The following is a 20,395-nucleotide window of genomic DNA, read 5'->3' on the forward strand; positions in this document are numbered from 1 at the left end:
AAAAGCAGAAATTTAACAACACACCAGAAAAAGGGTTGTTGTTGCGTTACATTAATGATGAATGAGATAAATTCATGAGAAAGTAACATTTTATTATGTGCTCTGATGATTTGGGATTAGATAACTTGTTTAAAACTATCTTTTTCTTTGCATGAGCAAGAATAATTTACATGTTTGTAATTTGCATGGACTTGTCATGTCACGTATTTAGACAAGCGAGGAAAATTCCATTACTGATGACTAAGTCTGGCAGAAATATATGCATGTGAAAAAGGATTATATTCATCTAAAAATTCATTTAAAATAGAAAAATAATCACTTTTACATATTTTCACGAATTTAAATGAATTTTTTCGTTTAAATAAAAATAAATAAAAATATTTTTTTTAATTAATTAAGGTAAAAAATTATTAATTGCCTTATACGATTATTTTTATTTTTTTTAATTGAATATTTTTTTTTTAAATTAAATTTTAGGAAAGTTTCTTAAAAGAAAATTTTTTGCCTTTTAATAAAAAAAATAAAATAAAAAAAAATTAATTAATTCAATTAATTTATATTTAATTAAATTTTTAATTTTATTCCCTATGGGTGTTTTTAAATATTTTTTTTATAATATAATTATATATAATTTTATTTTTCAAATATTTTATTTTATTTAAAATTATTTATTTATTTAAAATTTTTAAGCTTATTTTGGAAGTTTTAATTTTTATTTATTTTAATTTTAATAAAAAAAAAATAATATCATTAATTAATAAACTAATTAATTTTAAATTATTTAAAAAATAAAAAACTATGACAAAATATGAGCATGAAAAATGAACATAGAATTAAATTTTTAAAAAACGAAATTTTTCATTTATTGATTTCACGATCAAAAAATGACTGACAAAATAAGAATTTGCATATTTTTGTCAGACCTACTGATGAATTTCGGAAAAATGATTTTAATTCAATTGCAACAAATTTTGAGTATTCAATTAAATTAATTCCGAGAAACGTTTTCAGCCATTAAATGATTTGCAAAAAAGTTGTCAGTATCAATTTAGTTGACAAACGCATCGAACGTGTATTGCAAAAATGTCTCCAAGCGATAAAAATCAACAAAAAAAGGAAACAACTTTCGACGACATCTGGGAGATGATCCGAAAAATCATCATGATTGCCGGGATTTTCGTCTTTCCCAACAACGTAGTGACCAAAAACAAATCTCTCAAAGCCTTTCTAATGTTAAATGCCGCTACAAGCTTTGGAATTGTCCTCATTTTAGCTTATGGAACATTCGAACTCAACAACTACAGCTTGATGTCGCATATTTTGGTGCATTCGATCCTCATTAATTACGTCACAGTGTTTTATGGATGTTCTTGTATCTATCGCAATTCAGATGAAATGTATGGATTTCTCGCGTGGTGTGGAAATTTGTACAAATATCGCGAGAATTTTCATTCGGTACAACATCCCACGGTCAAAACGCATCTTTCTTGGGTGCATAAATGGACAATTATCGCGATCAAAGGCGCTGCATTTGTTTTGTGGGTCGATTCGACAATGATAACCCTCGGCTTTGCCTTTGTCGGATACTTTTTACCTGAGAAAATTTATCCGAAATTGAGTGCACCCCTGCCTTATTACTACCCCTTTAAGGAACAAAAGACATGGACTGCTTTCTTGTTGACTCTGGTCAGTCAATTTAAGTGCGCCATGGATTTGTCGTCGATTCATCTGCTGTTGCTGAGTATTTTTTACACGATTTCCATGCACATTCACACGCATTTGAATGTCATCAAGGAGACAATTGTCATGATGGGCGAGCAGTTGCAACGAAAAAATGATGAAAAAGGTAAGAAACAATGCTACGACGACGATTTGGATTTGAAAATTTGGATAAAAATAATTGTCGATATGATTTGCGAAAGTAACGAAATTGTTTCTCGCTTCGGAGAAATTTTCAGCGGATATTTTTTCCTCTTTGAAATGTCAAGTTTTGGTGCCTTGTTCATCTTTGGACTGATAATGCTCGTGTTGCATCAACAATATTTCTTCGCATTTGGCATCGTGTGTGCATCTGTCATTCTCTTCACCTTTTGTTTCATCAATGAACAGTTTTTGGAGAAATTTGCACAAATTTCCGTTGCATTGTACGACATCCCTTGGTACACATTGACGCCGCACGAGAGAAAGTTATTTTTGCAAGTAATGACCTGCAGTGACATTCAACGAGGATTCAAGGCATCCGGTATGCATGGCGTCACTTTTGAACGTTTCAATAAAATCGTACAAGCAGCTTATTCGAACGTTCTCGTATTGAAGGACTTGGTATTGAAATTCTAAAAAATAATTTAAGCACGTGAAAGTTGCACCATATGTTATAAAATCTAAAATGATGAAAAAAAAACTTTTTAGGAATTAATTTCAGTAATAAATCGAATTTCTCACCGTTTAGACCAAAAATGGCAAAAATAGCTCCTGACACTAAAGAAAAGTCCTTTGACGACCAATGGAATCTCATCCGCAAAGTCATCATGATTTCTGGCATCTTTTCTCTCCCCGGAGTTACCAACAAAAAATGGCTTCGTCGACTTTTGATGCTGAATCCGGTAATTTGTTCGTTAATCATCATCGTTTTTGCTTACGGAACCTTTAAATTTCACAATTTCAACTTGATGTCTCATATTTTATGCGATTCAATCCTCATTAATTTAGCTGCGAGCTTTTACGGATCATATTGCATCAAAAAATATAACCCCGAAATGCTTCGTTTTCTGGATTGGTGTCGCAATTTGTACAAATTCGAGGAAAAATATCATTCAGTTCAACAAGAAATCGCTCAAAAACGCATGAATTGGGTTCATTTGTGGTCATGTCGAGTAATTAAAGCCACAGCTTCATTCTTTTGGTTTGATTCGTTCATGATTTCTGCGGGATTTGCGTTCGTTGGACAATTTTTACCTGAAAAAATGTATCCGAAATTCAGTCAACCCTTACCTTACAACTTGCCAGTGAAGGATCAGCAGAATTGGACAGTTTTTTGGGTCACTCTGATCTTGCAGATCAAATGTGCGATGGATATTGGATCCTTTAATGTTGTATTTTTGAGCATTTTTTATACAATTTTTATGCATATTCACACGTATTTGAACATAATTAAGGACACAATCGAGCTTTTGAGTAAAAATCTAAACGAAAAATACAAAAATTGGATAGAAAATGGAAGAAAAGATAAAAATTTAACTCACCGAACCCGAAATTCAGAAGATCCAGATGGCAGCACAGACGAAATTCCGTTAGAAGACTGGTTCAAACTTATTATCGACATGATTTCGGAAGTCAATGAAATTATCACAACTATAAATGACATCTTTACTCATTATTTTTTCTTCTTCGAGTTTGGCAGTTTTGGAGCTTTGTTCATTTTTGGCATGATTATCTCCGTTATTCATCAGCAATATTTCTTCGCCTTCGGAATAATTGGTTTGTCGGCAATTTTATTCGTTTTTTGCTACATTAACGAAGCTCTTTTAGCAAAATTTGAGGAATTATTTGCTGTTTTATACGAAATGCCATGGTACATGTTAACACCGAAGGAAAGAAAACTTTTTTCACGAGTTTTGTATTTTCGTAATATACAAAAAGGGTTTATGGCATCCGGCATTCATGCAGTAACGTTCGAGAGATTTAACAAAATTGTCCAAGCTGCTTATTCAAATGTGCTGATTTTGAAAGATTTGGTCATGAAATTTTAATTTTTCGAATGTAACCGCAAAAAATAATCAATAAATGTCTCGTCACTTTAATAATTTTTTCAAAAAGTTCCTAATTTATTCATAAAAACATGGAAAAGGGAATGTTTCTCCCTTTTGAACATTTCCCAGACTTTTGTATTGATTTTCGTTTGCCAGATGAACTCCCAAAAATAACATGACACAATACACGTGTAACGAAAATACCGACACATATACATACAAAATATTGTAAATCAACATAATGATTACGATTATCGTCTTATGTGCATGATACAAAGTTAAGTGCTTTTGCTGATTAAATGGATCTCGACGACGACATTACATTTACCTTTTTTCCTTCGGTAGGTGCCTTCCTAATATTTGAATTTTTTTTTTGTGTGTTTGCGAGAGTGATGTACTCCATGGAACATGTTTCATAAATGTTTTTGCTTTGCTTTTTATTAATATTATACGGAAATGGAATGTATTCGATGTAGATTATTATTTTTTTTACGTGGCATGGATATTGTTGTTTTTTGTTTCCATTTTTTGCCAAAGCATAAAGAACGTTCTGATAAGAACAAAAAAAAATTTTTTGAGGTCCCTAAAGTAAATATGAAATTAATTTTTTTTTTTAAATATTTAAATTTGTCGAAAATTTATTTTTTTAAAATTTTTAATAAAATATTTTATTTAAATAATTTTTTAATATAATTAATTTTTAATAAAATTATAAAAATTTTAATCCAATAATAAATTATTTAAAAAAATATATTTTTTTAAATTTTTACTATTTCAACTTAAATTTTTTATTTTAATAAAAATATATTATTTAATATAATTTATTAATTTTTTATTATAGTTTAAATTAAATACTTAATTTTAAATTGATACTATTAATAATAGTTCAAATTGAAAAAAATTTTAATTTAAATAAAAAGTATTTTTAAAATAATTTAATTTAAATAAATAATAAAATTCATAATTAATTTTTTTAATTTAAATTATGTGAAATTAATTTATTTTCTTAATTATTTTTTTTAATAATTAAAAAAAAAATTCTAAAATAATTTAATTTAAAAATTAAAATAATTTTATTTTAAAAAATTTATTTTAAAAATTAATTTTAATTTTTATTAGATTTTTTTAAATTTTTTTATAGAAATCAAAAATCATTTTTAAATGAAAATTAATAAAATAAAATAATTTTAAAAAAATTGTGACATCTGTCAATTGAAATATCAAAAAAAAAGTTGAAATATGGTCAAGAGTTAATAAAATTCTTCATGCAAAAAAAAAATAAATAAAAAAATCACGATTCAATAATTTTTCAACAAGAACATCTTGAACCAAAATCCGCTCACATGTTTTGATCCCACTTCACGTCAAGTCGAGTCCCATTTTGTTCCTGTTATTTTGTTAGATATTATTTTTATGAGAAAATATCACATTTTTTTTGTATCCACTGACTGATATGAATACATACCTCCACATATTTGGAGCACTTAAATTTTGATATCGTTCAAGCATTTCTCTACTCATTATTATTTATTTGAATTACTTCAAAGAAGTACTTTCGTGTCTCTTTTTCCCGTGCTTTTTTTTAATATATTTTAATGTAACATGCTATTTTTGGCATATTTAACATATGTTCTTCTTAATACAATATAATAAAAAGGTAAAAAAAAGAAATGGGGAGATCGGTATCATTCTATTCCATTTTTATTTTTCTGCATATCATCCCCTAAAATTTTATTATCATTACCATTCTTATTATTTTTCTTTTTTCCAATGCAAAAAAAAATTTCAAAGTCTATCTTGATTACATTTAATTTTACATTAAATTGATTAAACTAACCAATTGTATCTCCTTTTTTTCCTTTGTTGCTTGTCAGATTAGTTTCGTGTCGCACTTTTTCTTCCTTTCCATTTTTACAAAGTGATTTTTTTGTGCTATTAAAAAAAAGTAAAAGGAAAAACAGAAATGATTTTATGTAAATCTAAAAAGTGATGAGGAAAAAAAAACGAAGAAAATCTTCTTACTTTTACTTTTTTGTGTTCTCTCTTCAAATAAACGGAATTTTCATTTCAATAATTCCTTCTGGGTTAAAATATTCAAGGATATTAGCATCCTAAACTTCCTGTGTCCTTTGTGTGCGTGGCGTGTGTATTCGTCATAAATTTTTTCGTTTCATTCTTTTCCACTGCAAAAAACGAAAAAAAGAAAGTTGAGTTGCTACTTAGTTAGATCCTTCTTATACTTATATTATATAATAAATATGTACTATATATATGTTTAGGAGAGAAAGCGGATCAAAGAAGATTATGCTTTATTATATTCCTTTATTTAGTTGAATAATTTTCGTTCAATATGAATGTGTAACATTTTTTTTTAATAAAACCCGAAAAAATGATGAAAATACATTTTATGTTGTTTTTTCTTTTTAGGAGAGAAAAAGTCAATATTTGATGTAAAGTACCGTGACGGCAGTGAATTGAAGTAGAATTAAACTTCCATTAACACATCACATCGCCTCCAAATTAATTTAAATTAATAAACCACAGTGAACTTCCTGCTTAAAAATCACTTTGCATAATACATGGAATTAAAGAGGAAATATGTGAAGACGTTACGAGAAGATAACTTAATGGAGATGCTGTCAAGCGGTAAGAAAACTAAAAAAAAAAAAAATAATTTTACATAAAAAACCTTTTTGAAATTTTTTTCTCAATAAATATTTTGAAATTGACTAATGTTAATTTAGAATTTTTTTTAAATGTTTTTAATGAAAAATATATTTTATGTTTACTTTAAAAAAAATAAATTTAACTGTTTTATTAAGCTTTATTAATAATTCATTTTTAATATAAAAATAAATATAAAAAAAAAAATAAAAAAATGAGAAATTTAACTTAGAAATTTAAGTGAAAATTAAAATTAATTTATTAAACAAAATTAAAAAAATAAATTATTTTTTTAAATAAATAATAATTATTTCAATACAAATAAAGAAATTTAATAAATAAAATTTTTTTATTTTGCTTAAAGATTTTTTTTTTTAATTTTTTCATAAAAATTAAGATTGTTAAAAGCTATGACTTAAATTAAAACTTAAGAGACTAAAATTTAAATTTGAAAAAAAAAAAATCTAAAATCTTTTAAATTAATATTTAATTTAGTATAAAACAATTAATTGGCTTTTGAAGAAAAAATTTTTTTTAAATAAAAAACCTTTTAAAAACTCTTTTTTTAATTTTTTTTTATTATTTATGATTATTAAGACGAATGAAAAATTAATTATTTAATTAAGTTAAATTATTTTTTATAATTATAATTTAAAATATGATTTTTATTTATAATATTATTAAAAACTTTAAAACGATATAGATTTAATAAAAAAAAAAAATATTTATTTATTAAAAAAAAAATTATTGAAAAAAATAAATGATTAAAAAAATTAAATATTTTTATAATTATTAAAAAAATATTAAACTAAAATTCAGTTAAATTTAAAATTTAATTCAAAATACTTGTTATATAAAAATACTAAATAAATTTTTTTTAATAAAGAATCATATTTTATTTTTTAATTAAAAAAATAATAATAATTAATTAAATATTTTAACTAATTATTAAAAAATAATTTAAAATTATAGAAAAAATATTTTAAAAAATTATGAAAAATGAACTTTAGTTATGATTTCAACTTCCAGAGTAACTTTTTATTTTTTTTAATTTTAAAATAAAAATCAAAATTAAATAAAAGAAATAAATTTCCATAAAAGAGGTAAAAAAAACCAATACTTACCTTGAGTCAAAAATCTCCTTTCCGTGCCACACACATTCAAAGCAAATACACATTTTAATGTAAAGCACCTTATAAATCGTAAGTACATATTTATTGCACATCAATTATGTTGATAAATGTGAATATTCCTCTCCGAAAACAAAAGGAGTCTTGGCATGGCACTGACATCATTGCGTAACATCATTTATCAAGCTTTGTGTCTCGCATTGTGTACTCCGTATACCACATCCGCAGCAACAGCAGCACACTCTTCGGGTAAAATTAATAAATGCTCAGGCAGCAACACACAAAGGTGTTGTATGTCGTTCGAACCAAAAATCCTATTAAAATTATTTGTGTTTGAATTTATGTGTGTGTGCCTGCTAATGGTATACAAATATCTGGCTGGGATGGATCCATATTCCACATATTTACATATTATTAGAAAGAAACCCAAAAAAAAAAAAAAGAATTTAATATCATCACCTTCTGGCTGAGATGTAAAAATATTGTGTCGTTTAAAGTGCTGCTTTTTTTGGACGAACTGTACTTTAATCTGTTGCATAACAACACGCACGTTAACGTTCTATCGCATTATTTCATCATCAGTCATAATTTTTTATGATTTTTTTCTCTTCTCTTTTCATATAAAAATAATTTCCATAAAATGAAACAAATTGTTGAAACCTCTATTAATAAGTGCGGGAGAATAAAAGAAGCTCTAATGCGATCAGCATGTGCTTTGTTTCTTGCGAGGCATAAAAAAAATGTTTCTCCATACATTATAATAGAGCGAAGGCAAAAAAAAAAAATAATAACAATAACGTAAAAAGTAATAAAAAGTACTTGTTGTAGAATTGAAGACAATAAAAAAATCCATTAACATTATAAAAAGAGGCGAATGAGCATCATAAATGTGATGCCGTGGCTCGGAATGGAGAAAAAGCGTTTTGCCGTGAATTTGATTGTCAGATAAACTAATTATTTCCATTCAAATGTCTCTAAAACTTCATGACCAAGTCTTTCAGTACGAGCACATTCGAGTATGCGGCCTGCACAATTTTGCTGAATCTCTCAAAAGTGACGTCATGAATGCCAGATGCCTTGAATCCCCGTTTTATGTCACTATTGGTCATTACTTGCAGGAAGAATTTTCGCTCGTATGGCGTTAATGTGTACCACGGGAATTCGTAAAGTGTCGTCGAGATTTCTCCAATTTTCTTTAAAAGTTGTTCGTTGATGAAACAGAAGCTGAATGTGATTGCCGAAGCACCCACGATGCCAAATGCGAAGAAATATTGTTGATGCAAAACCATCATTATCATGCCAAAGATGAAAAGGGCGCCAAAACTTGCGAGTTCAAACAAGAAAAAATATCCGGTAAAAATTTCGCCGAGTTGTGTGAGGATTTCGTTACTTTCCGATATCATATCGACAATTAATTTTATCCATTCTTTCAATTTTAGGCCATTTTCGATGTCAATATCTACAATTTCGGTCTTGCCATGTACCCGCAAGTCGTGTTTCGCTTGAAAATGTTTCGCCATGAGGTCAATTGTTTGTCGAGTGACTTCCAGATGCATGTAAATGTGGATAGAAATTGTGTAGAAAATGCTCAAAAACAGGGAATGCAGAGTTGCCAAGTCAATGGAACATTTAAACTGCCCCGCTAACATCATAAAAAACGCCTTCCAGCATTTTTGGTTCTCTTCGGCGATGGGAAAGTAATATGGCATGGGCGGACTGTATTTGGGATAAATCCTTTCCGGCAAAAATTGTCCCACAATTGCAAATCCCACGGAAATCATGAACGAATCCAAATACATGACAGCAGTTGTTACTTGAATTGCTCGATTTGACCATAAATGCACCCAATCGACTTGTTTCGCGGCGATTTCTTGCTGAATTTTGTGGTATTTTTCCGTGTAATTGTACAAACTGCGACTCCAGTTCAGAAATTCGACCATTTTCGGGAGATGTCTTCGTATGCAGGAAAATCCGTAGAAGACTGCGGTGTAATTGATGAGAATAGAATCGCATAAAATGTGCGACATGAGACTGAAATTGTAACGTTTGAAGGTGCCATACGCGAAAAATAGCATCACAATGTAGCCGATTGGTATGTTGAAGATTAAAATTCTCTTGAGCCAGCGTTTCTGCGTTGGGATGATGTCGGGCAACACGAAGATGCCACCAAACAAACTCAGTTTACGAATAAAATTCCAATTATCGTCGAATGACTTTTTTGTTGTTGGCTTTTCTGCTGCTGGAGCGACAGATGTCATCGTGATGTCTTTATGCTTCACAGCTCGCAAGAATACTAAAATATTTTGCACGCGAATCGACATTTGCGCGAAAATTTGTGCTGCGTGTGAAAAAGTTTTCAAGGACACGTCTGTTACAAATTAACGGAAATTTTTTTTCCATCGAAGTTTTTAAAGAATTTTTTTTTATGTTTTATTCGCTAAATGACTTGTAAAGGAAAAATATCATTATCGATGTCCTTGATGAGGGTCACATATTTTTTAAAGGAAATATTTTTTTGCTAATTTAACAGAATTTCCTCATTATTTAAAGGGCGTTTTATTGACTGACCATTTTATCTGAAAAAAAAAAATTAGAAAAATAATTAAAAATTATTTTAAATAAATTTAAAATAAAAATTATTTTTTTAATTATTTTAATTTAATTATTAAATTATTTAAAAATAAAATATTTTATATTTAATATAAAAAATTTAATATTTAAAAATTAATAAAAAATAAATTTTTAAAATTATTTTATAAAATATGACTTTATTTAATTAATTAATTTAATATATAAAATTTATTTTTTTTTATTATTATTTATAAAATGATTAAAATAATTTTTTACATAATTAAATTTCTTTAAATTATTTTGTTTTAAACAATAAAAAATTTATTTAAATTAATTTTATATTTATTTAAATTTAAAGTCAATAATTTTTTATTATTTAAATCATCAAAAAATTAAAATCAAAAATAAATTTTAAAAAATATTTATAAAAGTTAAATTAAATATAATTTGACATAATTTAAATTATTAATTTTTAATATTTTTAAACAAATAATTCAAAACTATTAAATTTTATTATATAAATAATTAAAACTATAATTATTAATTTAAAATTATAATTAAAAAAAAATAATAAAATAAATTAAAATTAAATAATTAATATTTATTAATAATAATTTTTAATTTTTATTCATCAAAAAAAAATAATTATCAAAAATATAATTACTTTCACAAAATATTAAAAAACATTTTTAGCAAAAAAATAAAAAATAAATTAAAATATGTAGGTAAATAAAAAAATAAAAAGAATTTAAAATTGTCAATAATTTCAATAAAAATAATTTTAATAAATTTAAAAAAAATATTTTATAAAAAAATTTCCTAATAGTAAATTATAATAAAAGGTAAACTACATTCACAGAAAATAAATCAAAAAAATTTCCCAAATAAACACCATTCTCGGAAATTTTTCTCGTTATATTATTTGACTCCCACACAATACCAAAAGGTCAATAATCTTTCTAATTTTTTTTCCTTTATTTTCCAAGTTTGTCCAAAAAATTGAACGTCAACGAGGACAACGACGAAGTTAAATCAATGTTATTTTTTTCTGCTGATTCACAGTTAGTTACTCGCAGCAAGTAACTTTATACTTTTTTTCGGCAGAGTGAGGAGCTAACTACTTCTTGTTCTTCCAACGCGGTGAGATATTTCCTAAAATAGAGAGAAAAAGAAGATCATTTGCCAAAAATTGTACAAGTTGTTCTTTATTTTGCTTGCTTGCGAAAGTTTTTCCTCGTCTGTGGTGCGTGCAGCAGTGCAAGGAACTTGAGAAGAAGACGAAAAAGAAGAAAAAACAAACCAAAACTTTTCACAGAGCAGAAGAAGTAAATGTAATAAACTGATGACTGAATAAAAATAAAATTGGAAGAAAAACTGTTTATTTACTCCGAACGAACACCGAAAACATTACGAAAACTCATGTGCTTGTGTGTTTGTTTGGCAGTCAAGTAATGTAATACCATTTCTTGTAATCGAGTAAAATTATACTCGTTATTTCAACTTTTCCTCAATTTTTTTCCTTCGTCTCTATTTTCCTTTCCCCAAAAGTTTCAATTGTCTTCTGCTGAGCAAAGTACATTGATGCCAAAAAAAAAAGCGAAGAAAAACTCCTCGTAAAACGTTTTAACTTTCGATATTCATCAGAGTTCAAACAACAAAACTCATGCAAGCGAGGCAACGTCTGCCATTATTTGGGAAAGTGTAAAGAACTTTTGTAAAATAAATGAAATGATAACAATTACATCCAAAAATAGATGTTGTTGTAAGGAGGAGATCAAAAAATACATAAAAGACGATGTAGAAAATGAATAAACTTCTTGACTATAAATGACCTGAGGGTATTTGAGATGTTATCTTCTTGTTCTTCTTCTGGTTAAATTAGTTATCTTTATCATTAAAACTCGACTTGTGGCACCGACTTGTGAGTGATGAACTGAAATATAAATGAAGAAATGATTATTCGATCTCTCGCTTTTGCTTGTTATGGATGAAATTAAAATAACACTTGAAGCAAAAACATAAATTACTTTTCTTTGTAAAAATTTTATTGAAAAGAGTTTTTTTCTCGTTTCTTAATCTCTTTTCCTCCTTCGTCGACTTATCTATCACCCATATTGAAATAATGATAATTAGAAAACGTTTCTTCATTATTTTTTATTTTGTTTTTGAAGTAAATCGAGCTGAAATAGGGGCTCTTAAGACAACAAAGAGCGAGATTCTTCGGAGAAAAAAAGCTTTTATGGTAACAGAAACCACTTTTTTTAATTTTTTAAAAGGCTTCTCCAAATTTAAATGATTTTTCGTTTTGAGTTTTTTGGATAATGAAGCAAAATTTAAAAAAATTAAAATTTTTTTAAATTAAAAAAATAATTAAAATTAAATAAAAATAAAATTAAATGAATAAAAAAAGATAAAATTTTAAAATAAAATTTTTAAAATGAAATAAATGAACTGTTAATCTTTTTAAAGATATAAAAAAAATAAATTTTAAAATAAATTAAAAAAAATAAAATAAATAAAAATAATTTTAAAAAATATTTTAAAATTTAAAAATAAAATAAAATATAATTTTTTATAATTAAAATTAATATTTTATTGATTATTAAATTTTTAAAATATTTATTAAATTTAAAATAATTTTTTTTATAATTTAAAATATTTTATTAATTTTAAATTCTATTTAAAAAAATAATTTTAATTTTATTGATTAATAAATTTTTAAAATGGGTACTTATTAAATTTAAAAAAAAATTTTAATAATTTTTAATATTTTATTAATTTTTAATACTCTTTTAATTTTTTTTTTAAATTTTTAATAGGCTATTTTCGGTATTAATTATTGATATTAAAATTAATAAATTTAAAAATTATGATAAAAGTCCAAAGATTTTAATTTTTTTTTAATTTTTCAATACTTTTTCAAATGAATTTTAATTTTTTTTAACATGAAGCAAGGAATAATAGTTCAAATAATTTTGTAGCAGCCTATCTGAAAAATAGAAAAGAAAAAAATTCGCTTCACTTACATAACACAAACCGTTGCTTGGTACCTTTTGTTTTAATTCTGGGAATTACTTTGCTGTCTTTTACCTTGACTTGTTATTTGATTAAAATAGATAAAATCTTAAACAATATTGTCGGATTTGCGTTGATTCTCTTTTATCTGCCTTGTGCTGCCGCGTCTCCATGGCAAGTAATCGCATTTGAGAATTTCTGTCTGTCAGCCTGTTGACGGATGATGAATTCGATTTTTATTTTCCGGTGTACCCTCTGACTTTTCATTACATCCACGTTGTTGTTGTTGTTGACGTTCCTCGAAAACCAACGAATGTATATTTAATTTTATTTAATCATCTTTCAAGTACTTTTTTTTGTGCCGTATCATCTGGGGATTTCTGCACGCCGCCGCCGCCCGCTCTCCGTTTCTAAGAAGGTAAACAAATTATTATTATTTTTACCCTTTTCTGCTTTATATTTTATATTTTATTATTAGAGGTAGATTTTACGTACGAGTTTCATGATAAAAATAAGATAATGTTGAATGTTGATGGTCTCTAGATAATAACGTATGATGTTCGCTCTCTTTAATCAAGTTGCTTGTTTTTACAAGAGATCGTTAGATAAAACGAAATAAAATTAAAGATAAGGGTTCTCGCCGCAAATTCCCTTTTCGCACAAAATTATTGTTTAAAGAGCTTTGTTTTTCTCCCATTATTCACCCGGATGCACAACACAATAACAAATCAATTAAATTTTCAGCGAAGTTGATGAATTATCGTTATTTTCGGCGAAAAATGTCGCAGCAGATGCGCTCCTCTTAAAAAAATTAGAACATGTTTCCTTGTGATGTTGGAGACCTACAAAGATAATTAAATTGTTATCAATTAGTTACAATGCACGCAATGAATGACTGATGATGATGTAACATGTGTAAGTTTTACTTTTGATTGATAATAATTTTTTAACTTTATATTAAAACAAGAAAGCAAGTAAAGAGGGCTTTTCATGAAAAAAAAGGCTTGTCTTGTCGGATGATTTATGAAGCTCCTCAATTGACGAAGTTGACTTTAATTGATGGAAGTTCACTTGTACAGGCAGATGGTTTCACACCACTGACACGTTTTTTCGTAATGAATTTTTAATCTACGCTCGGTAAGAATGTTTTGAGTTAAGTAGAGGCACATGAAGCACGTCTTCCATAAAAAGTGATAACATGTTTTTTTTTTTTTGAGAATTTTACACTGATAGGAGTTGTTGGGTAGTTCCATTGCTTGTAATTTTTTTAAACTCGTTTTTAAAATATTTTTGGAATATTATTTTCTTATTTTCTTTTAAATATTTGAAAATAAATCATAAAAATTCTAAATTCAAAAAAAAAATTAAAAAATCTTCAAAAAATTTAAAAGTTAGTTCTAAAAATTTAAAGTTAGTTCTAAAAATTTTAAGGTTAGTTCTAAAAATTTGAAATTTTATTCTAAAATTTTTAAAATTTGTTCAAATATTGTGAAAGTTAGTTCTAAAAATTTAAAATTTAGTTCTAAATATTTTAAAGGTTGGTTTTAAAAATTTAAAAGTTAGTTCTAAAAATTATAAAGTTAGTTCTAAAAATATTAAAGTTTGTTCTAAAAATTTAAAAGTTAGTTCTTAAAATTTGAAATTTTATTCTAAAATTTTTAAAATTTTTTCAAAAAATTTAAAAGTTAGTTCTAAAAATTTTAAAGGTTGGTTTTAAAAATTTAAAAGTTAGTTCTAAAAATTTTAAAGTTAGTTCTAAAAATTTTAAAGTTATTTCTTAAAATTTTAAAGTTAGTTCTAAAAACTTAACAGTTTTTTTATTTTAATTTTTTTCAAAAGAACTAAAAGTTTGTTGAAAAATTTAAAAAGTGTAAAAATCATGAAAAATAAGTTTTAAAAAAATAATTTTATTAGAAAAATTATTTTAAAAAATTAAAATATTAAAATATTGCAAAAATAATAAATTCAAATATTTGAAAAAATATTTGTAAAAACTCAACACAATAAAAAAATTTGTTAAAAAGATTAAAAATTATCAAGAAAAAAATATTATTATAAAATTAAATTAAAATTGAAAAATTTCATGGACTTACCCAGAATGAATCCATTAAGTCTATCTCTACTCCTCTGTCAACAAAACAATTTTTTTTAAAATTAAATCGGATCCAAAACAGTAAACACAAAAAAAAACTTTGGCCAACAGAATTGTAAATAATCAGTAAAAGACAGTCTCAATACAAATCTCAAATCGAAAAGACTGATTAATTTAATAAATTTATTAAATTTTTCTATAAATTTCATTTGAAAACGTTATTTTTGTTGCATTGAAAATAGCTCATTATTATTAGTGGTGTTCCTGTCAATTTATTGCATTAAGTTGTTATTTTCTTTTTTTTTTGCATTGTATAATTAGATCAATTGCGATCTAAAAAGTGGTTTAACAGTCAATTTAGAGTAATTGTGTTTATGTTATACTTGAAAAATACATTTATATAAACTCATTACTGACATTATTTATATACATATATATTGAAATAATATAATAAAAAGAGTGAAAGTCGTTTTTTCTTCTCCTTTTGTACGTTTGCGAGTGTAAAAGAAGTGGTCGGCTGCATGTTAAATGTATCTATGACACACAAAAAAAAGCAAAGTCGTGTGCAATAAAAGTGCAATATATTTCGTATAGACACTGATTGCTGCTGCAATTATCTGCACCCATTTTTCGTTGCTCGCGTTGCCGTTGGCTGTGCTGCTCCGTGTAGAATATGGGATTAAAAAGCAAAGATAATCATGTTATTTACCAGAGTTGGGCTGCATTTTGTGGTAATAAAATTAATGGAATATTATATGAAAATGTCGAATAATGTTTAAACTTACGACTCGCTGCTTGCATGATAATATTCATATTAAATTTAATTTTTCACTATTTTTTCTTCATTATACTTTCCTTGTGTGTTTGCGAAATTTTTACTTTCTCTTCTTTATTAAAAAACATTTCAATTCTATTTTTTCAGCTAATATTCCGAACATTATCTTAGGCATGAGCATCGCTTGGAATGGCGTTTATTTACCGAAATTCCAAACAGAAGACTCTCCTTTAACCGTACTGACCAAATCCCAAATTGGCATGATGGCGGGCATCGGAGCCATTGGATGTGTCATCGGAAATTTGCTCAGTGGATGGTTATCGGAAATGCTCGGAAGAAAAATAACTTTGGCTCTTGTTGGGATTCCTCAACTTTTAAGTTGGACGATGCATTTAAGTAACGATTTTACCTTAACCGTGATTGGAAGATGCATTTTGGGAATTGTTGCGGGGTTTAGTTTTGTCGTTACTCCCGTTTTTGTGGCAGAAATCGCAGATGATGAGTAAGGGAAAAAATTGTGGGTGAATGACTTTTAATTAAATTTTCCATTAAAATTTTAGACATCGTGGATTTTTCGGCACATTTCTGTCGTTGGCTTGTAATACCGGCATTTTACTCGGATTTATTCTGATGAATTATTTAGATTACAACCAAATTAACTTTTTGATGGTTGGCATGTCGGCGCTTTATTTCATCGGAATTCTGTCGATAAAGGAGTCTCCGGTGTGGTATGCGTTGAAGGGGAGACACGAGGATGCGGTGAAAGCAAATTTTTATTACAAAGGGAAGGCAGATGAAATGAAAGAAGTTGCGGATGATGTGACGACGGAAGTGCAGAAGTTTTCGTTTAAAGATTTTTGTGAGTAAATTTTTTTTTTAAATTTAATTTAAATTTTTTCCCTCTTGTCTTTAAAAAAATATATTTAAAAAATATTTAAAAAAATATATTAAAAATATATTTAAAAAATATATAAAAAAAATTAAAAAATATTTAAAAATAAATAATTTAAAAAATTTAAAAACTTAAAAGTTTTAAAAAAATTTCAAAAAAAAATAGTTTTTTTTTTAAACTTTTTGTCAAAAAATAAATTCAGAAAATTTCATTAAAAATTTTAGAAAAAAAAAAAAATAAAAATATTGACAATTAATTTTGGATCTTTTGGAAATTTACGTAAAAATTCTTGTGCAAAAAATATTGAAATATTTTTATAATTTTTTTTCAAAATTAAATAAAATTTTGTAAAAAAATTATTTTTTAATGCAAATATTAAATATTGAAATATTTTTTGTAATTTTTTTGAAAAATTTAATAAAATTTAAAACTTTTTAAGAAATCTAAAGAAATTTTGTTCGATTAAAAAATATATTTTAAAAGTATTTTTCATATGTTACATAATTTATAAAATCACTTTTTAATATTTTTATTTTTTTTCTAAAATTTTTCATTAAATTTTCTGAATTTATTTTTTAAAATAAAATTAATTTTTTTATTAATTTATTTATTATTCATTAAGATATTTTTTTTATATATTTTTTTTTATTTTTTTTTAACCGAAAATTAAAAAATTTTTTTATTTCAGACGCTAAAGAAACCCGAAAAGGCGTAATTTTATCAATAATCCTCATAACTTTCCCTCTGGTATCGGGCACTGTTGTTCTCGTCAACTACGCTGTCAAAATTTTCGACGAAGCCTCATCGCATCTTTCTTCCATCGTCTCATCAATAATTGTGGCTTTGATTCAACTCATCGGATCTTACATCGCAACTCTACTTGTGGAAAGAACAGGACGAAAAACCTTGTTGATCGCTTCCAGCCTCGGCTGTTTTTTGAGTTTAACCGTCATGGGCTCCTATTACTACTTAAAAAACCTCGATTTGGACATGAAACATTTCACCATTGTGCCTCTTTTGTCATTTTCCGTGTTGGTTCTTTTTTCGGCGATCGGATTGGCGGGAGTGCCATTTGTTGTAATTGCAGAAATTGTTCCCGAACGCATGAGAGGTCCCATGTTCACAGTTTGTCTCGTGATTTTCAGCGGATTGGGAGCAATTGTGATGACAGTAAGATAATTTTTTATTAAAAAAAAGATTAATCTTAATTTTTATTTTTTTTTAGTATTTTATCCCGCTCGTGAGCAGCGTCGGCATGCATGGATGCATTTGGTTGTATGCGGTTTGCAGTATCATCGCGTGCACGATTACCGTGTTATTTATCCCGGAAACAAAGAAAGACGTTGCGACAACGACGATAAAAGCCTAATGACACATTTTCACTTTATTTTTATTTTTTACTTTTTTTTTGCGTAAATGCCTCCGCGATTAATCAGGCACTACTCAATTTATCATTTTCTTTGTTTGTTCGATAAATGTCATGAAAGCACGTTCTTTATTATAAAACACGCTCAGTTTTATGTGCCATTGTGTCTCTTTTTGCTTGATATTCATTTTCATTTAGTCAATTAATGCCAAAGCTGAACAAATCGCTTTATAATTAATGCTAATTTATACTAAAAGAATTAAAGTTTAAGCCTATTTACATACGTTGTGCTGCCTTAAACGGGCATAGATTGTGTGGGAGGTGATTTATGGAAAAACTTACTAAAAAGATTAAATATTAATTTAGTACAATGTTAGCATAGAATGAAAATCATTGACGTGTGTTGAAATTCAATGCCAAAATATCATTTATATCAGCCTAAAATAATTTAAAAAATAAAAAAATAAACCAAAAATTCTTAAAAAAATTCAAAATAATTAAAATAAAAGTTCGATAAAAAAATTATATTGAAATAAAATTTTAAAATAATTTTTAAGATTTTTAAAATATTTAAAAAAAAAAATTAAAAAATAAAAAAAGTAAAATTTAATTTATGAACTTTAAAAATAATTGTAATTGTTTTAAAATAATTCGAAAATAATTAATAAAAAAATTTTAACAATTATTTAAATAATTTAAAAATTTATTTATGACAATTTGAAAAAAATTAAAAAAAATAAAAATTAATAAATTATTTTTTTAAACTTGTTTTCAAATATGATCAATTATTTTCAAATTTTTTAAATAAAATTTAATTTTTTTAAATAAATGTTTATATTAAATTTTATAAATTATTTTTAAAAATTTTCAAAATAATTTTTAAATAATAATAATTAATTAAAAAAAAAATAAAATAAAAATTCATACAAAAATTAATAAAATATTTTAATTAAATTTTTTTTCGAATAAAATTTTGGATAAATTTTTATGAATTATTTTTTAAATTTGAAATATATATAAAAAATGTTGTTATTAAGTTTCAAATCAAAAAAAAAAAATAAATGAATTAAATATCGTTTAAACTTCTTTTTAAATTTTCGCGGCACTGCATCATCATTCTAACTCTTGCTATTATTTACGGATCCAGCTGCGTTAGCAATTTCGTTTTATTATTTAACATCTGAATTATATGCGACAACACGTGAATTAATATTATTTTGACACTGATTTAAACAAAGCCACAATTTTATTTATACATTTTTGCTGATGTACAACTGTAAAAAAAAAATATACACAATGAGACTAACCTTGGAATTTATTTGTGAACAAGATTTATTCGTTATAATTTATGCATTTAAATCTTTTTTTTTCACAAAAGGTGTGAACTGAATTTTTCCTCTGCATTAATTTATGACTCTTTATTATTCTCGAATTTATGTGAAGGGTTTTTTTTCTCTCTGAGTGCCCTTTTAATGTTTATTGCTACTACCTTTAATAATAATAATAATGATTTAATTTGACGTACCATTAAAAGTTAAGAGCAAAAAAAAAATATATAAAAATCGTTAAAACTGCTGATGTTGACCAAAAGCTTACCGATCACGATCATTACGAGATGCCATTAATCATCTTAAAGCTGACAAAATATTCGAAGAAGCGAAAAAAAAAGATTCACATAAAAAATTTACGATACTTACTTGACATGATTTCACCTTGATTATATCATAGAGTGAGAGATCCAAACAAAAGAGGCAAAAGATTAATTTTTAACGTTATTTTTTGCTGCTTTTTGGACATACACGTGCCAGAAAATATCTTAAAATTTACATTTTTGTTTTTTTTTTCTTTCGACAAAGTGACAATATGAATAAATCTTTATTTGTGGAAAAAAATGTCTTTTGTGCGAATTTTATTTTATTTTTTTAAATTTATTTAAATAAATGCCTAATTTGTATAAAGTTATCTATGATGTTCTTAGAAATTACGTTATATTGGTTCGCAGGTAGAAACTTATGACTTAAGGTTTGACTTAAGACATTTTAAATCAAATGCACAAATAAACTTTCAAAGACAAATATTTTTGTTCTTGTTTGTATGACATTAACACTTAAATCGCTAATTTTCTTTAAGATTGATTTAAA

At 25.8% G+C, this 20,395-nt stretch overlaps 1 protein-coding gene across 1 annotated transcript; it reads left to right on the top strand.

Annotated features, from left to right (window-relative positions):
- The first annotated feature begins 15,612 nt into the window (after window positions 1-15,612).
- LOC134838135 (facilitated trehalose transporter Tret1-like) lies at window positions 15,613-18,892 on the top strand. The gene is made up of 5 exons (XM_063853605.1): window positions 15,613-15,952; window positions 16,144-16,498; window positions 16,557-16,855; window positions 17,577-18,058; window positions 18,114-18,892. The coding sequence occupies exons 1-5, from the start codon at window positions 15,895-15,897 to the stop codon at window positions 18,255-18,257; spliced, it is 1,338 nt and encodes a 445-aa protein (XP_063709675.1). The 5' UTR covers window positions 15,613-15,894; the 3' UTR covers window positions 18,258-18,892.
- Window positions 18,893-20,395: the final 1,503 nt, after the last annotated feature.

The sequence above is a fragment of the Culicoides brevitarsis genome, chromosome 1 (genome assembly GCF_036172545.1).
Source record: "Culicoides brevitarsis isolate CSIRO-B50_1 chromosome 1, AGI_CSIRO_Cbre_v1, whole genome shotgun sequence".
In the NCBI taxonomy this organism is placed as follows: domain Eukaryota; kingdom Metazoa; phylum Arthropoda; class Insecta; order Diptera; family Ceratopogonidae; genus Culicoides; species Culicoides brevitarsis.

Bases quoted from the DNA above. Each gene is read 5' to 3' on its own strand.
- LOC134838135 (XM_063853605.1), top strand. From the start codon at position 15,895: ATGGGATTAAAAAGCAAAGATAATCATGTTATTTACCAGAGTTGGGCT. The intron at 15,953-16,143 runs GTAATAAAATTA...CTATTTTTTCAG, and splicing joins GAGTTGGGCTGCATTTTGTG to CTAATATTCCGAACATTATC. The intron at 16,856-17,576 runs GTGAGTAAATTT...TTTTTATTTCAG, and splicing joins GTTTTCGTTTAAAGATTTTT to ACGCTAAAGAAACCCGAAAA.